General features: G+C 33.4%; 1 protein-coding gene across 1 annotated transcript in view; it reads right to left on the bottom strand.

Moving 5' to 3' along the window:
• Nucleotides 1-20,169, bottom strand: part of GRIK2 (glutamate ionotropic receptor kainate type subunit 2) — a 418,771-nt gene that overhangs the window by 153,780 nt on the left and 244,822 nt on the right. Inside the window, exon 10 of the mRNA XM_075087352.1 lies at nucleotides 14,100-14,306. Within this exon, the coding sequence (XP_074943453.1) occupies nucleotides 14,100-14,306 (207 nt within the window). The remainder of the gene's footprint in view (nucleotides 1-14,099; nucleotides 14,307-20,169) is intronic.

Here is a 20,169-nt window from a genome sequence, read left to right as displayed (position 1 = left end):
ATTACATGAACTTAAATACTAAAACATGGCATCTATCTCATTTCCCTTATTTCTCTATTATTGCTTTACAGTGGGAAATTATGATAAAAAAGAAAATATTCTTGTCTGATGGCTACACTACGGAAAAAATTTCTTAAAGATACTTCGAACTGATAAATTTAGACATTTAAATATAGCAAATAATTCAACAGAAGTTCTAGAGATAGCATGATGTTAAGGTAGTAGACACAGGGCCATTAAGTCTAGAATTGAAATGCGCTATTCTCAGTCTCACCAAGCATGGTTGGTACGATGGTACTCTATGCTGGTGCCTGCTTCTAGTTTTCTGATTCAGGCACACAGGAGTGACATCTGAAATCATGCTTCAGCTGTAATCTAAGAGGCTGCTGCTCTTCAGCAAAATTTCATCACCCTTATGCAGGTCTCTAATAGAAACAGGTTTATAATCAGAAAATCACAGAATCATTTAGTTTGTAAAAGACCTTTAAGATCATCAAGTCCAACCATTAACCTAGGACTACCAAGTCCACCACTAAACCACATCCATAAGCACCACATCTACAAGTCTTTTAAATACCTCCAGGGATGGTGACTCAACCAGTTCCCTGCACAGCCTGTTCCAATGCTTGACAACCCTTTTGGTGAGGTTTTTTTCCCTAATATCCAGCCCAAACCTCCCGTAATGCAACTTGAGACCAGAGAATAGCAATGGCACTGTGCTTCTGTGGTGCCTTTTCCTATCTGACCCTTCTTTATTATTACACTGTAACAAAAATTTAAATGTAGATCTTACACTAGTTTTACTTTTACATTTTGGAATTGTGAATACTACAGTATTTCAATAGCTTTTTTGAGGACCAGAGGGATCATTTCCAAACTAACTTGAAAATCCTAAGACATGGAAGTGACAAGGCTGAATGCTGCACATGACATTTTGAAAGGGCTCAATTATTTTTCTATCCAGGCAAACTAAGTTAAAAATTAATAAAAATAATAAATTACCATGCATTTGAAGAATGACTTACGGATTTGTATATAACAAGATTTTGATATATTTTTGACAAGACACTGATTCTAGAGTAAGTGTAGCATTCTTTAAAATACCAATCCACATAACAAAAAAGAACTATCAAGTATCTATACAGTTTCATAGTTTCTACTGGAACCTCGTAAGTACCATGCCCCACACATCCACACAAAATATGTCTTCATTCTTTATAAGAATTTACAAGAGTTTAGTTTACATTTTTTACTGCATATATGCAGTCATTGTTATGCATATGTGTGTGTATATATTTGTTTCAAACTAATGTATATTCTCAGGAAAAGAAGTTACTCATCTTTGGAAGTTACCACATATTACCGCCAATCAGGCCCTCAGAGTCAGGAAATAGCAGAATAAAAATGGAATGTGCAAATCAATTTCAAGGTATTGTGACAAAGTAAAATTATTTTCTTCCGAAAGCTCATTTAGTGTGTTTTGGACTGAAGTAAGGCTGAACTGGCAGTGTCCTTCTTTTTTAATTCTGGATATTTTAATTTTAAATAATTTTCTTTAAACAACTGATTTATCTTTGATGCTGTAAGAATAAAAAATCAGAACTAATACTTTTCAGTTCCCCAATCAGTATGGGTGATGATGTGTTTTGGGCATCATTCCCAGGGACACGTCCTGCCAGCACAACCTGAAACTGTTTTACTAAAATGTTGTTTTGCTGAAAGTTGGCATACTCCAGGACTCCATAGTCTCTCCTTCCTCCCTTCTATGATGAGCAAAAGACAAATTGCTGCACAGAGCTTTTGATTTTTTTTTTTTGAGCTTTTAGTATCAGTAACAATATTAAGAATTCATTTGGTTGCATTGTTAATTGTGTTTCATGAATACACCTCTAGTTGATTTATATAGGTCCCCTGCAATTGTTCCAAAATCCTTCTGTTACCATTTCCAAATGAAGAAAATCCAAGTAGAGGTTAGGCAGCAACATTTCTTATGAACATGTTCAGAGTGTGCCATATTCAGAGTTATGGGTAGAATTTATGATTTATGAATTTCTGATCTACCAAGCATGCAGTCAAACCCCTTAATCATTACTTCTGGGAGGAATGAGGTTAAAATAAGATCTGAGCAGGCAGAGAGGACTAAGGGAAGATTGGGAAAACTGGTACCGATCAACTTTCCCTATACAGCTGAGCTTATTTGGATCTCTGCAGTGATCAAATACTGTACGCTGAAGTATAGATACTGTAGAAGCAGACTGAATGAACAGATTCATGGTTCTCTCCCCTGTCCCACCAGGGGGGAGTGAGCAAGCGGCTGCGTAGTGCTTGCTTGCTGACTGGGGCTAAACCACTAAAGCTGTAACAATAACTTGCTGAAGATTTGATATGAAAAGCAGAATTGCAGATCACCTCCTTGGAGGAAAAGCAGATATCTGAATAGAGAAGTTGTTTCATCAATTTTCTCCAGGTAATTTAATTTCTGCTAAATGGGGCCAACCCCAATGACCAACCTTTTCTGAACCAGAAGAGACAAGAATAAAAATGTAGACACATGAATTTACCTAATAAAAGGGACAAGTCCCAGTGGAAATTAACTCTGCTATTAGAGAATTCTAATTTTCATATATATTTTACTTCAGCAGATATATACATAGAAAAAATAATCCCCATCTTATTTTCTACCATTTTTCACAATCATTATAGCAACAAAAGTGATTGTAAAGATCAGAAAACTGTATGAAGATATGAAAAATGTAACACTTTTATGAATACAGTACTAGCCCTGGATCCCTGGATCCAATCAGTTCCCAATCATTGCTGTTAGCATAGATGACGCTTGAGGTATAGAGTTATCTTTTGGAGTCTTATTTGAAAAACTCAATGCCGCTGCCCTGATGGGCTATGATTCACTTCACTGGCAATGCAGTGAAAATTAATTCCAATTACTCACTGTACAGTTTTTACCTGTCACTGAAACTTAATCATTTTATATAATCAAGTACATTAGCCAGGCATGTCCAAACGGCTAATAATTAGAAATGGGGATTATACTGGTTAGACTTAAAACCTGTTCTGTGTTAATGCTTATATACTAATTCTTTCACTAAGCCTCTAAAATATTTGGTCCCTAATTCACACTTTATTTGGCTCAGTGTTGGCATTCTTTACCAGTAACTTAGAGAACATTTTAAATAATTCCCCATCATTTCCAGAAATTTGTGAACCTGTGACTGGCCACACCTAAAAAAAAAAAGAAAAAGCAAGGGGCCGAGGAGGAGGGGGGGAGGGGGCAAGTGGGCAAATATCTTATTTCTGTGGTCAGGTAGGAAACCGGTCAAGGCAGAGAACAGAAGTTAAAAACTAACAGTTTTACACAGGAAAACATGCTATTTATGATGAGAGATCCTGGCTACTAAAGTAATTTAGTGTAATTCCTGAATTTCATCTATACTTATCCTGAGTTATCTAGCAGAATATCAAAAGACAGAGTATGGATGTTGTTCCAAAACGTAAGTTGAATTCTTTTGCAATTCACTGATAGGATTTGATAAGACTGGTAGAATGAAGAAGAGAAAAATCAGAAATGGAAAAAGAAGAAAGGTTGCTTTCACATAGCAAAAGAAAAGGGATTTTAAAAGTAAGAGGTTCATTCGTAGTGGTTAAAATTGTGAAAATTAGAATTGGAAAACCATAATATCCTAACTATAAAAAACATTACTTAGGCATATTGTAGTTAAACAAACAGGAAAGTAATCTTCACTTACCCCTAGTCTCAAGAAATTTCAGATAAACAGCCCCCTGAGTACAGATCATCAGAAAAATTCCACTGATCTCAGAGCACTTATTGAGAAGACCCTACTGTGCAAGTTTCCTACCACTTCTGGTATCAAATAACTTGAGAATGTACTTGGGAAACATAAGATGTGATCAGCTCAAAAGATCATGTAATAAATAACGTTTATTACTACTACTAAGAAGTGTATGTATTATTATTCTCTATGTCTTAACGTAATATTAGAATTATTGCTGGGCCTTGCTTTACTAAATGCAGACTGTATGGAAGTTCCTTGCTGTGTGGAAAATAATTCCTCACTCTCAAATGCTGTTTTATTGAAAACGACATCTTCCTTCTGTCCTGTACTTGAAATCACTCACAAACCTCTTGCCTGCAATTTAATAGGGAATTCATACATGCACATCTGCTATGCTCCTAACTGAAATAATACATATATTTTGCACACTTGACCTAAACTTCTGGCTTAGGATTTCTTTGACATTTTAGATGGCTGAGGTTTTATATTTCCCTGGCTTTCTGCAATCCTTTATGACGCACTCCATCTGAAGTTTATTTTCTGCAAAACATTTACTCTGAGTTAGGATCTGTTTGTACATTTTTCCATGGGAATATCAAATACAGCCTTTACTAGAGGGTGACTACGTAGAATTAAGTGTCATCTTGTGAGTGTAGAGACCGTTGTTTGGCTGTTGGTTTGAAGTAGTTGTAAAGCTGTAGTTTTTAGTAATTCTACGGTCATGTAGAAGACCTTCTCTATGATCATTCACCTTAAAGCAAGCAAGAAAAAAAAAAAAAGAACAGTAGATGTAGTACGGCATATGTGAGTGAATTGCATTGATAGATTCAGACCTGTAAGATAAGAATTTGCAGAGAGGTTCTGTAAGTCTATTAATATATTCTGTTGGCTTGAAGCGAAAAACAGAAGCTCAAGCAAAAGAGACACAGTTAGTTGCTTGTCAGGGAGACACCTGCTGCTCCTTATTCAGCTTGGGACAAATGACATTGGAAATAAAAGGTCAGAGCACTTGAAGTTGTGGATTGATGAATTAGCAATTTGACTGAAAGGCACAAAAAGCACAAGTGATATTTTCTGGCATATTACAAATTATCATAATAAATTATCCCATAGACCCCAGGACAGATTTCACACAGTAATTAAATGCTGCTTTAATGAGGAAAAGAAAACATGCAAACAATAATAACTGGAAGATAATATGAATATTTAAAACAGTAAGCATACAAATGAAAAATAGGTTACAGGCACTTAAAAGTTAAAGAATTATGGATGCTTTATCATGACACAGAATAACTGAAAGAAGTTGGAATACTATTTATAAGCATTAAATAATGTGATTTAGTAGCTTTGTTTAAAGAGAGGGTTGTGCTGGAAAACTGCCAACATAAGTTAACGAATGTAACTAATAATGATTACTGGAAATTCAGAGAAGAATGGTTTGGCATAGAACAGTAATGTTTAATCTGCAAGGTAAATAAATGTATACCAAGAAATAAAAATGCACTCACAACAGATGGCCTTCAAATGACTAAACAGATAAATCAGGAAAGAGAGAAATTATAAACAAAACATAAGACAGCTGAAAATACAAGCAGAATAAAGATAAGAAAACTGAAATACAAACAGTAGTAGTTTAAACAAATATAGAGAGTACAGAAAAAATGCCTCTTTTTTTTTTTTAAGAGGTTAGGTGAAAATAAAATAAAATGCCAAGATACTAGAAAATAACATAAAAAAAAGCTCAGCAGAAATCAGTAGGCATTCAGCTTACCATCTATCTATACTCACTAAAGTTGCTGGTTCATGCAACAACTATACCATAACTACAGACTTGCCAGAACACTATGTGGTTTATGGAATGTTACCCCTCAAAACATCATCTTCCCAAAGGATCAGAGTTTGAATGTATGTTATGTATAGAAAAAGTTTAGCGTTATTAAAATGTTCACCATGTGACGCCTTAGATTCAGTTGCAGATGCTAGCTTAGACCTAAGGTTTGAAAAAAGTGTAACCAAGTCTCACACAGTTTGCCAAAAACATAGCCTAAATTTTGTACTTAGACTCCTCTGTAAGTACCATCCATTATGTATTAAATGATAATTTAAGTTCCACAAAACTGCTCAGTGTATTCCCAAGTAAACTTATACAAAGAAAGGAGGGATTATTATAAAAAGTGTGAAAGCTTTATAGCTGAACAGGACATTTTGTAATGAAATCTATAATGAGCAAAGAAGACTTAGAAACTCCAAAATCAAGACACTTTTATGGATCGTGTGAGTAAAAACCATTCAAAGACATGTAAAATGTTCCATCATCTGCTGAGCTGAGTATTTATCTTCTTCTCGATGATATTCATTCAAACTAAAACTGAGTAAGTGGGCAAACCCCATGATGTTTTATCTAAGAAACAAGATGATTAATTTAAACCAAGATTTGTAAGATAATTTATCTTATGCTACTAACCTAATAAAAAAATATTTTATCAAGCTATACCACCACATGAAAGACAGGTGTTCTATACAGACGGCCTAAATGATCTGTTTAAAGGTACAGGAAATTAGGAACACAACTCCCCTCCTGGTTACGAAGGTGCTGTTAGCACAACTACTATTTGCTGTCTTAATGGATAAAGGTTCTCACATTATAGTATCTCATGTCAATCATTTTTTCCAGCTCCTAATACAAACGTGATAGGTGACAGGGATAACGAAAACAAATAATTGTAAAATAGCATCATTCCCTGAGAAAACAGCTATGTTTACTTGCATAAACAAGGACCAGCATTCGGAAAAGTCTTCGTGTAGTTTATTGAGAGAACAATTTATCTACTCATATTTACTGACAGTAATTAAAAAAAAGAAGATGAACACTCAATAAATACTGTAGCAAGTATGGTGTATATATATAATTTTCTAAAGACAAATTGCAACCTCAGTTGCTTCAAGCAAGACCTAAGTGTGAGCTAACACCAAATATCAGACACCTAGGCTCTTATTCCAGCCCCTTTTCTGAATTGGACTAGAGCTTGTGACATGATCTAAGGTATCCCCATGCCTCTAGTTGCTCTTCCATCAGTGAAAGGGTCTCCCATATGTCTTAGATGTGCCAGCACTATGTGGGTGTCTTGGACAGCTTAAGGAAGCTCAGGTGGCACCAGACACTTATGTGTGGGCTACTGGCTTGATCCTTAGCAGTTTAAACTCCCATCACAGCCAGTGAAGGTCTAATCAATACAGATGGTGGAGTCTAAAGTGCAATTCATCTGACCAAGTTCTAGAAAAGTGTTTTGTGTTCCTGAATATGTCTACCACATATGAAATACCTTGGATAACCAACCTGTCCTCAAATGTGCTACTCTAGAATAGGACAGCTGTCCTCTGTCACATCTGCTGCCTTATGCAGATGTGCTTGAAAACATGAAGCATCTAACCTGAATTACTCCATTGGACACAGCTTTAGAAGATTTATCTCTCAGCTCTGGTATCATTGTTTTCACTAGGTCTCTACTGGCTAAAACAGAAGCCTTTATATCTAGTGCCCCAACAAGCACCTTTTACCAAAATATTCATGTAGGCATGTTAATACTGAACTTAGTCTCTCACAGCCTGTCTTCCCCTCCAAGTTACAACATTCTAATCTGTGGAACTGTACTCAAGATTAAACTGATGTTATGAGACCTGATGTAAGATATCAAGTAGGTTCTAAAAATGTATCTGAAAAAAGGAGTTGACATCAAAATACTCCATCCTTGACTCAGAGAACATCTGCAGAGAACATCTGCAGAGAACATCTGTAATTATTAGTACCTTGTTTAAGTAATAACACTAAGAGTAAGAGTAGGCATTGTCAAAAATTAGCTTTCACATCTATTACAATGCCCTTGTTTCATAAAACTACCACATTTTTTACCCTCTCAAATTCCATGTTTTTCACGGATAAACCTAATTTTGTTAATGAGTCAAAATTAACAAGATAGCCATAATGTTAATTATCTCAGCAAGTAATTTGACATGCACAGGAGACAGTCATCAAAATTGCATCTATTTAATATGTTAATGGACACAAGTCAAAGATACTACTTCTAAGAAAAAAGAAAATCTGCCAGGGATTACCAGGGCTTTAGAATAATATTATTTATAGGAAACAAAGAAACAAAAAAGGTATATTTAATGTACTCAACACAGCTTCTTTTTTAAAGGAAGATAGAATAGGAATTTTTTTTCTTAATATTAATGATCAATTACAAATTTCAATATAAAATGCATCTGTAAAAAAAGTAAGATCTCAGTTTTTAAACTGATTCTCATATTGTATCGTACTTAAGTTTTCTATAGCTATTTATTTAAAGTCCTTCAAAAATAAGAAATATAAAAAACTCAACAACTTATACACTTAAAATAAAGCTTCACCACCTCAAGAATACAGAAACACATTTTTTGTAAAGCTAAATTTTAAGAACTAAGCCTTAAAGTGTTACCAGATAAAATACTGCAATTACATGTACCTAGTTCCCCCCTTCTAAGGATGCAAATAAGTATCCTTGTGAAAAACAGAAAGCAAAGGAAATTAAGCAGTGCTCTAAGTTTTCGTGAGTTTGAGGTTTTTTGTTTTGCTCTGGGATTTTATGCACAAGTAGAGCAGAGCTAAGACAGAGAGAACAGCATCAAAATCAAACTAATATTTTTTTCCTCTAACAAAAATCTTTTTTTATTTACTCGAATAGAGGAAAATGTAAAATACCCGTATCATTGCCTGTTAGCTCACCATTGACATGATGTAGTAGCAGGGGAAGAATTATTCCTAAGAAAGCTGATAAACTCGTGTCCTAGAATTCTTTTATTGCATTGAAGTTAACAAGTTCTATGAAAAGAACAAGTCTTCACCCAAGTCTCCAAAAGGAAAATTACTAAGACCCCAAATTGACTGGGGGTCAAAATACAATCCTAAACTCAACATCTGATCTTAAAGTTCTCATTTTATCATAACTTCTTTAAATTAAAATGTTGACTAGATTTTGTTTCACTTCCTCTATTGAGTACCAAAACTAGAACAAAAAATGCCAAAGAGAAATGCACTTATCATTAATTGATTGAAAAATACATGCCAAAGGAATGTCTAATGAAAAAATGTTTTTAATAACAACAGTTACAAATCAGTAAATTCTTGTAACTGGGAACAAAAAAAAAATCTATTTTAGGATTCATTTCAGTGTCAAATTCTCTGTCAAAATATAAACAGTTATTACTAAGAGTTTCTGCAGAAGACAAAAATAAAATATCAAGGAGTTTTAATTATACTCTTATGATTCAAACAGCAACAGTGATATGGAAATAAAGCACTTAAAACAGCACTTATGTAGCAGAATAAGAGAAAAGCACTCATAAAATGTTAGGTCAGTGAGGAACATGGAGCTCAACAAATGGATTAATGAACTTCTTAGAAGACAGAAACAGTGTTGCTGCTGCAGGCAAATGTACAAAAGAAAGGTCTGGCCTGAGAGCTATTTTACTGTATGGGCAAGAAAACAATATTTAAAAAAAGTTGATGTTTCAAGATTTATAGAAGACATGGCAAGATGTGAACACAGTCTTTATGGAAAGGGAAATAAAGAGGCAGATATCTAAAATGGCTCCCTTGTGGTCCTGAACTTTTACGAGAACGTTAGAACGTTGGTGTTAGGAACAGTGACAAGAATTAAAAAAATAAAATAGACGAGTAAAAAATAATGAGGTAAGTTTTGATGTCCAACTGAATTTGACAGTAAGATAGGCAAGACGAACATTAAGAGAAGTCTGAGATGCAGGTTTAAATGGAGAAAGATAGGTCAGGGAAAAAAGGTAGATTTTTTTCAGAAATATGAATTAGAGTAACTTTTGCATTACGATACATTCCTATCTATTTTTTGTTTGTGTTATAGCATTATGTGATCATGTAATTAATCTATACTATGAATCAATGGAAAATGCGTTAAAGAAGGAGAAATAACCATTTCTGGATTTAAATTGATAATTTTATAGCTGTTAGTGTGACTGGAATAAATATTTTAAAAGGCCAATATAGAAACATGTTCTAAACTTAAGGCCTAAATAGTTTGAAACCTTTCTTGCAGATCCTAAGTAACATCTTACAATACTAGTTCACTATTTTTCTATTAGCACCAATTTAACTTCTCATCAGCAGTGCACTCAAATGTTATCATATATAATGGAATTCTCTGAAGAACCGTCTTTCTTTGAATCTCCTCTTGTCTTATATTTCAGGCCTTTTTTTTTCCCTAATGCTTACTCAGTTGATATACCTGTTTCAGCTATGACATCTATAATATTTTTAAAGAAATATTAAATGAATGAGAGTTCACAGCCATAAATGTTGGCCAAAAAGGAATAGAGATAAACCACTGTGCCAAAGTCCTGAATTTTCCAAATTCAGATAAGCAAGGCAAAACAGGTTTCTAAAGTCAATACTGATATTCTGCCTCTGATTTACTAATTAAGCTGTCCTGTGACATGTCAGATGAACATCTGAAGCTATTCTGTTATTGAGAGAACAAAAGGCTCCTACCATTTTTTAAATGTAAACATTTTGTATGTAAGCATTTATTAGTAAAATTTTGATTTAAAAAAATTCAGAAGACACTGAAGTGAAATGCAAAGCTGTCTCAAGATAATTCAAATTATGTTATCCAAGTACCCAACTACATAAGTCTTAACTTCCTCCAGGCTGAAAATCCTACTCTTCTCAAATACGAAGAAAAGTTCCCGTTAATCCTCACATAAAATAAAAGAACAGTCATGACCTAAAAAGTGGACTATTTCTATAATTATTTATTAATATTAAAAGATAAGCAAGCCTTAAAGGCTACTTGTAATGCATAAGATTTGTGCTGTAGAAGAATCATTCAAACAAAGAGCCAGGAAAAAATAACATTATTTTTAATGGCATATAATAATACCAAATTATTTCCCAGTGAATTTTTAATTTTCACTTTTATCTCTGGGAAAGTATAAAATAGTAAATTTTGCCTGTTTTAGAACCCAATGATAAGAATGTTTTGAAGTAATTTTGGAGCTCTAAAGTAGAACGCCTAACAGAAAAAAAGGCAAAATTATATATTTTTATTGTATCTGTATCTGCTAGCTATAGGGGAACAAAATTTACAAACTCACACTATATATCTTATACAATAAAATATAATGCCATAACAACTTTTAGCACCACAGAAAAACCTGAAATCTACAGAATTTATAATTCTATTCAAAACCAATTCAAAAAATCTATCCTTGAGTAAAGTTCTTAAACCAAAGGCAACAAGTCAGTATAAATAATACTTCTTTATGAAAAATTAATCCATAAAGGATAGAGATACCTGGATTTTAGCCCTCCCTCCCCCAGATAACTAACACCCTTAACATGAATTAACCAGAGAGGACGGTAAGATACTGAGTGAAAAAATGTGGCAAAGAAATCAGATTGTTTAACTGGAGAAATTAAATTTAAAATGTTTTCATAGGGAAGTCTCATCTATATCTGCTGTCCTAGTGAACGTTTCTCTTGCTTTTGCAGCTATAGAGACCACTGTCTTTTCCAAGAAGAATTAATTATCATTCAGTTCTCAAAGGCAAGGAATCACTAAACTCTTTTTTCACTTTTAGTATTTATCATTTATTCAAAAGAAAACTAGTCATTGTTTGGAGACCAATAGCAGAATGATGACATAAGTGAACACTGAGTAGAACAGTCAAAGAAAGAAGAAATGTGAGTAAACTATGGAAAGGAGACTGAAAACACACAAAGCCTGATGTAAAGGTTTAAGTCTCTGTTGACACCATAGAATTTCAAGCCTGAAACTGACAGATATGCTGAGCTTAGTTCAGATAGCATTATGTTCATTTCACTTACACTTTTGAGTCTAAGCAATCATGTAAAGTGAGTAAGCACAGATTTAAAGTTTATTAAAAAAAATTAATAGATTATTTGGTACTTTTTATCTTTATATAAATTATGCATCTTCTTTTCTACACACATAATATACAGAAATTATCCATTTTATTTACTCTTGAATTACAAATGCTAGAAACTACCCTTGTAAAGATATATACTATAGTATCCCTTCTTTCTGAACTTAAGTGACTGACAGTTAAAATATAACAAACAGATTAAAATAAAATAAATTCTAAAAATATTTTTCAAATATATTTAAGTACTATGGCAACTTTCAGAGCTCTGTCTTTATTGTGTAGTCTATTTATTTTAATTAGAAACTCAGGTTGAAAAATGTAGACAGAATCATTTCACCTTTTCAAAAGAAATAGCAATTGAGTTCACTACATTATTTTATACCAAATAAAACCTTTTTGACACTTTGAAAAATATTCTCTAAGGGAAAAGAAAGACTGGAAAGCTAAGCTAATGGGCCAAGTGAAGTACTAATCATATGGAAACATCAAATATGGTAACTGTCTATCTGGAATTCTTCTCTGAATGGTTGTTTGCTAATAAAATGTACCAGTAGCATGCATGCAAATAAAGGGCACAGATGCATAAATAAACTGCATGTATCCAAATAGATTACAAAACAAAAACAGATGAAAACAGAGAAAATTTTAAAGGAAAATTTTAACAACTATGAAATTGAGAAAGACTAGTAGAAGTTATGATCCAAATTAAGATTACATCTTCCATGATAGACTAAGCATAGTATCTAAACCTTTTTGACTCCTAAGTAAACACCATTTCAAAAGCCAAAATAAATTTTACTCTAAGTTTAGTTATATGTTGTCTATGTGAAAAAGGAACACACATTCCATTCTGAGTTATCACGAGGAAAGGATTGGAAAAGCTCCTGTTCCACATAATTTACTGCTGCAACTTCTTCAAATGCATTATATTTCAAGATTATCTTAGTGAAAAGCTTAGGAGGCTGTACTAGTGCATGTTCAAGAAAGCCATAAGGCTGAATAATAAAAGCATACCAAAATGTGATTTTTTTTTCTGAAGAAGATTTATATAAGAAATGCTTCCACAATCCCCACCCTAATCATGGAAAATTAGTTCCAGACGATGATACTACTTAACAACTATAAAATCTAATAGCTATGCATGCCTGTGTATTTATACATGTGTAAAAACATGCATATATAAAGATGGACAGAGAGTCTAGCTAAACATCTGTTTGCTTTCTGTGTGTGTGTACTGGGTGTAATACATATACACATTTAAAGATCATATAAATATAATACTCCCACGCATTCTTCTTAAAAGTGTGAAGCTAGGCATAATCAACATCTATTGCAACTGCAATAACAAATTATTAATTACTAGAAAAGCACAAAGTTAACAACCCTTCTAGTAAATATGAATATTTTGATTAGCACATGTTCTGCCCATCTGCTGAAATCTTAAAGCAAATTGAAACAAGATTAGTGAATATTTTTCTTTGAGTTATTAATGCATTTCTGCCTTCATTAGGAGGTTTCACGTGACTTAGCTATAAAAGAGTCTCTCTTTCTTCATATTTTAAATGACAGCGATTTGCAGAATGTTTTATCTCATTCTTTGATCAGATGTCTCTATATTGAGCAATTCACCCAAATAAATGCAAAAAGGGACAATGACATAATTTTCAAATTGACTGAAATTTTTCTAAGAGACTGAATTCAACTGGCATGACCAACTAGGAATGCATGCTTTGAAGGACACAAAGTAATACCTGCCTTACTCATTTATAAGTAATTGTCATGCTACCTGTTTTGGCACACATTGTATTATTTTGTTGCTTCAGTGTATGTTGACATTTTTGTCTTACTGCTTGCACTTACAAGAAAGATATTCCTCTTCTTGGTGTATATCAAATGATTTTTGTGTTTATACTACAGGCACAGAAATTTCTCTAACTAGACTTTGTCTAAGATCCACTGTCAGAAGAGGCCTGACTTCTATTGATTAATGAAGATGTATGTTTTGTCACAAAAAGTATATATTGAAATAAATTCTGAATACTATCTATTCTTTGTTTTGACTTAGGCATATGCCACGGAAGAGCTAAACCAGTTTGGCAGAAACAAAAACTGCCTATAGGTAAAACAGAGATGCAGAGCAATCTTTGTTTAACGAACAAATTCTACACTATAGAAACCATTGATGTGAATCTACTTCCATTACTTCTTTAAAATCTGCATTTTCCAAAATAGTACTAATCAAATGGCACTATCATAGAAGTTGTACAAATTGTATAGGTAGAACTGAAATCTAAATGGTTAGTAGAAAGCTTCCAATAGTTTACTTACATGATCAATTAGTTCACGAACCATTCCATTCCACTGTCCACTGGCGTCTTCCTGGGCTCCATATTTTCCATCCTCCACCAGTCTAATCTCATAGGAAAATCCAAGGATAGTAGACAGCTCCCTGAGGAGGTCAATGCAATAACCTTCAAATCGATCATTTCCGTACAAGGGTTTGTCAGACTTCTTGAACATAACATATGGCTCTTCCTGTAAAAATTAAAAGGACAGAATGGATAATGAGTGTCCCCACACCTTTCTTTTCTTTTTAACCTAATGTAGTACACTGTCATGATACCACTCCCTGTACAAAGAATGAAATGAAAAGTAAAATCTTTTTACCTTTTCTTTATATCTGTCTAAAGTCTATTTTTCTTCACACTGAAGTTAGTCAGAAGACCCTCTTTCTCATTTTTATTTGAAAAAAATGACACTGTAATCACTGTGCACATATCTTCAAGGAATTAATATAAACATTAAATTTAAATGTGCTCCTTAACAACATACATTATATGTTAACATCAAACGCATTGTTTGGATGGACATTGTAAGCCTCTTAAAATGCAGAAACAATGTGCTTTGGCAACTGACAAAAAAAATTCAAACGCCAAACATCAGTCAAATGTTTTAAGTATTAGGTTTTATACTTTTCTTTATACAAGTATTTTAACTGTTTTCTCAACACTTTGTTAGGTAAAGAATAGAAAACCCATGGTGGGGGGGGAAAGTCAGTGAAATCACCTACTGCTCTGTGGTGTCAAGGTATAGGCTGCCATTTACAAGACTGCAGCAAAACCAGAAAAAAATTAACTCATAAAGCAAATTTTATGATATACATTCCATGAAAACAGAATTTATTTTCTTTAAACATTTATCTTTTTATATTTAATTTAAACTGTAATGTGACTTTTTTTTGCATAAAGTGATGTGCAAACAGAACAGCAAACAAAGTAAAATGATTGGCAGAATATTCATAATTACGGAAAGAAACAACATTTAGCAAAAAATAGGATTTTTACATCTGTTCTTCAATATAGGATAACCTTCCTCAAATGCAAAACTGAAGGGAAAAAGGCAAAAAACAAAAGGTAGAGTTTTCCACTACAATATGGCACCAATATTCAAGTTGTATTTGACAGGTTAAATACACAAGTCAGTCTTTGGTCATGTTTTAGAAAGGTTTTTTTCATTTTTTTACTATAATACAAAAATAAGAACCAAGTAAAGTAAGACAAGTGGTAGTAGATACAATTACTGCACCAAATACAAGTCTCAATGAATAATAAGATAAACTCTCCAGGGTAAATTAACAAAATTCATACAGCCCTAAATCTCCACATCAGCACTGAGCAGGGTTAAAGGCACTTCATTCTACAGGTACCTAACAGCTTTAATAATTATTTGTCAGTATTCCTGATGTAAGCATCTATTTCGAGGTGTCCTATGATTTAAGCATTATAGCTGCATAGAACTGGAACTTTGACACATAAGATTTTACCCAAAATGCAAGGAAGAAAGCTGGGAGACCTTTTGCTCTTAAAAGAAGCATGTTCAGAGTATATCTCTTCCTCTGTTGCCTCTTACACTTTTTTTTTCTAAATAAAATAAACTACTGAATCAAGACTCTGCTGGGATTCTAATTTATATACTCCTATTGAAATTAAGAAGGTTATGGCCATATTTTAAAAAAGTACAGTGCTGGTCTTCATACAATTAACAAGGAATGTAATGTGATATAAAGTGTCCAGAGAAACTACTAGGACGTTTTGACAGAAACTTTTCAAAAAATAGATAGGCAAATGACTTGAGGAGAGCTGTTCTAGATGTAGTACTGACAAGAACAAAGACCTAACTGAGGAATCACGAAAGTTCAACACAATTTAAATGACAAGAGTCACTAAATAATTCTTGAGAAGCAGAGACAGCGATAGAGCAAAAACTATGTATGAAAACAGTTGTTACTAAACTCAGACAACTGAGATGAAATATCTCACAGAAAACAACTGTAAGTAAAACAGTTTTTCAGATGAAATGAGAATTCCTTAAAGAAAGTACACTACTGGCCAAGCAGAAGCTATGCTAAGACAGAACACAGAAAGGGTAGAAAAATAAGTAACAAGACCCAAACATGAATTCTTCAGTAAACTGAAACTCTGAAAAGGAAGAAGCATGGAGGAAGAGAAATGTAACTCAGATTGTGAAGGACAAACAGAAAAGCAAAGAAACAAACATAAAACTTACACAGGGACAAATACATAAATGCCAAAGCAAAACATACAGTACAATTAGCAATCAATATTAAGGGAAAAAAGTTACATTCTAGAAGCAAGGATAAAAGGAAATTCTAGGCACTAGCTCATCTGTTGCCCAGCAGGAAAAGAAAACCATGAAATAACATTTCAAAGACAATCAGACAGTTTCATGATTTTCCTGTGCCTGTCTTCTTTGTCAAGTCTAACACTGATCAGATAATGTACAAAATTAACACAAGAAACACATGTAAAAGTGTTTAGACTAAAGTAGGGAAAGATAACTTCAGTGAGCCCTTGAACTTCAAGTACTTTCAGGATGTTTGGACCTGATGAATTCACAGAAGAACTAGTTTTAGTCATTTCAGATCCATCAGGAATTTCGTTTAGGAATTTATGGAAGCTTCAAGGAGACTGTAAAAGGCTTATCGTTAAACTCTTCCCAATCCAAAAAAACTTCACAAATTGGAGAAAGGAGGGCTATGAAATTGTGGAGTGATTGATGCAATTTTTAGAAAAACAGTATCTTTATCCTAAGCAAGTTATAAAACTATTTAATTTGTGGGAACCTAAAGCTAAGAGAATACAGAGAAGGGAAGAAGTTGAGGAAAGTCATTGTGTTGTGTTATATGCAAAGTCATCCTGTTCTTCCTAAAAATATGAAGAAAATTTGACTGTCCAGAAATGTGCACTTCATTGAAAGAGATTCTTTAGCAATCTGGAAAGTTATAATAAGTGATATGCCTCTACAGGGTACAGTTAATTATTTCCACTTATTCTTAAACAGAAAAGATGCTAATTGGATGTGTATTCACTCTACAATGGGGCAGGATCAGAATTCAAATTGGTAAGTTTCAGAAAACAGAAGACTAGTTTAAAAATGGCATTCAGAAGGAATTAATGCAATTTCCACACTTCAGATTAATAATAAATTGCAGAAATTCAGGAGAAGAAGAGGTGATTAGGTACCAGCTCTATAAAATTAATTTCTAGATGACATGGGGATCATATACTAGATTCAACAATTAATGAAGAGAACAAAAAAAAAAAAAAAAAAAAACAAAAAAAAAAACCTGACCTACTTGGATCTGCTTTGAGCAGGAGTTGGGACTGGAGGACCTACAGTGGTCCCTTCCCATCAAAACTACTCTATCATTTTATATTTTTGACACTATTAACATTTCAGTTGCCATATTCCATTCAGTTGTGAATATTGCAGTTCAGAAGAAAAATTAACCAAGGTCTACAAAATAGGATGAGGAAAGACTGAAAGAATATAGGTTGTTTCACCTAAGGAAAAACAGACTGAAAGGGAAGTGGTAAAAGTCTTCAACACATACAAAGTTATCACAAAAATGAGCCAAGAAAGTTCTTTATCTACAGAAAAGGGGACAGGAATTAATGGTCTTAAACTTAGGCAAAAGAAATATAGGTTAGAAATTAGCAGACACTTTATAATGGTCACTATACTTAGGTTATCTAAGAATTTAGACTGTTTGGCTAGAAGAAAAAAACTAAGTTCAGTCACCTCTTATAAAAAAAAAAAAAAAGCCTGTGGCAACTGTTTCTGATGTGAAAAGAACATTCACCATCCAAGAAGTGAATTCACAGCTGAAAAATTGTCCATCTCAGCTGTGTCAGTCTGTGTTTTTGGAACTTTCCAAAATGTCTGGAACTTCTTTATCAACAGTAGTTAATTCAAATATATTATCCCATATTAAATTTGGATTAAATACTCAATAGAATTGTTTAGCTACACTTTAAATCCTAAAATTTCTTTTGTGACGATGTAAAAAACCATGTTTCAGTTGTAAAAAACCTCAGACTTGTGCTTCCCAAATATAACATTCTATATATGCCTCTCTAGGCATTATGAAATTGCTACGTAGCTTCGAATGCTCGTGTACACAGATCCTAGACATTTGCTCTCTGAGTTGTTCAGATATGTAGAGTCACACATCCCCCAGTCACTCTGCAATCTTGACAAGATTCTTGACTGCAGTTTTGTTTCTAGCTTCCATTCCATGCAATCCCGAATTATATGGGGCAGAATTTAAATATGTGCTATATCAGGGAAGCAGTATAATTGCCAATTCATGCTTTTTTGTCTCCTTTACTTAGTAAGGACAGGAGGATTTTCTTCACTGAGCCATCCAGCTCATCCATAAATTCTTGCATACTTTCCTGAAAGATCATTACAGTAATCCTCAATCACTTTATCTGTTCTGCTAATGCTTTTTTACAAAAAAAATTTGTGCAACACTTTCTGAAATTCATAGCTCAAACTCCATACTCTTTCTTTACCCTGGCCAGCTTGGATAAGGGCTACAATAGTCTCTATGCTATTATTTAATAATTATAATATTTTGTTATTGAAAAAAAGCTTTTGCTGAGATGACTGATCAATGAGTTATTACTACTCCCTTAATACTTTACAATCCTTACATTAAGCCATTACTTAATGGCTCTTGCTGCTTTTCCTTATAGTCTTTCACTGTCCAAAACATTTACTTTTTCTCTTCAGACCTTTTATTTGCCATGTAAAGCATTTTCTTACTTAGCTTCAACAGGATTCGGCTTCAATTTATTAGGAAGTGGGTTTTATTAATCCCACAGTTTTCTCCAGTTCTTCTCTTTTTCCCCTCGTAAAAAGTTATTGCACTTTAAAACCAACCCTTTTTGTCACCCAAATTAATCTTGCTTCTAGTTTAGCTTATTCTTGATATATGGAATCTGTTAACTTTGTAGCAAACCTTTGACCAGCTCAGCAGGAAGGAATTACCCAAATTAAGTTTATGCATATAGAAATACTTAGAATATGGAAATAAATTAAAAGATAAAGGGCATTGGGAATAATGAGAGAGATTAAAGGAATGTGGGTAAATAAAGTTTTGTTATCATTAGCTTACATTTGAAACTGGGAGGCTAGATTAATTGATGTTTTCTCACAAGGTTTAAATCATAGGAGTTCATAAAATTTGTGCAAGAACAAAGAGTCTAAATTACATATACTCAAAAGGTTCACATATCACCAACCATACATATAATTCTACAGTTAGATAATTCATAGTATTTAATGTAAATATTTTTAGAAAAAAGCAAGGAAGGGAGGGGTGTCATTTCAATGCATGCTACAAACTGAGCAACAGTATCCTTAAGTATCTGTTCTCAGAAACGTGCAGTACACTCCTCTAAGTTTCAGTCTATACCTCTATCACCAAACTATCAAATTTAATCTGAAATCAAACACTGGTTTTGTTTCAACTGGTTATATTTCACATGGATATTTTTTTCTCTGAAGGGGAAGTCTTCACACCACTACTTCTTTTTAAAACAGGACAACTTAGAACAACAAAAGCGAACAACTAGAAACTTCAGTTTTTCACTGGACATAAACCGTCAATATCTCTAAAACTCAGGACAAGAGTATAACAAGATAACCCTCCCTGGGCTTTTTTAGAAACTTGAGATATACTGCAAACAAATTATTTTCAGTGCTAAGCACCCACATTGCACTTGAAGGAATAGTCACATGAACAGTTAGTAGTCTGAAATGTTCAGTTTGCCTAATTAACACTATGAACATGAGCTTGGGTTGTCTGGAGAAAGTAATCACCATGGGTGGCTGTAAACATTCTGTCAATGTAATACAGATGAGCAATTTGGAAAAATTTATCACTACAGAGTTGAAAATAATTTTTTTGCATATGTCATCAAGACTATTTTCACTGGTTCTCTCAATAACATTACAGCACCATTGTTGTTATGCCAGTTCGATTTCAATATGTGAGTATTAAAAATAGGTCTTCCAAGTCTGAGCTGTC

Source organism: Phalacrocorax aristotelis, chromosome 3 (assembly GCF_949628215.1).
Source record: "Phalacrocorax aristotelis chromosome 3, bGulAri2.1, whole genome shotgun sequence".
Lineage (NCBI taxonomy): Eukaryota > Metazoa > Chordata > Aves > Suliformes > Phalacrocoracidae > Phalacrocorax > Phalacrocorax aristotelis.
The sequence above is the reverse complement of the archived record's forward strand: the minus strand, read 5'-3'. Positions and strand labels throughout refer to the sequence as shown.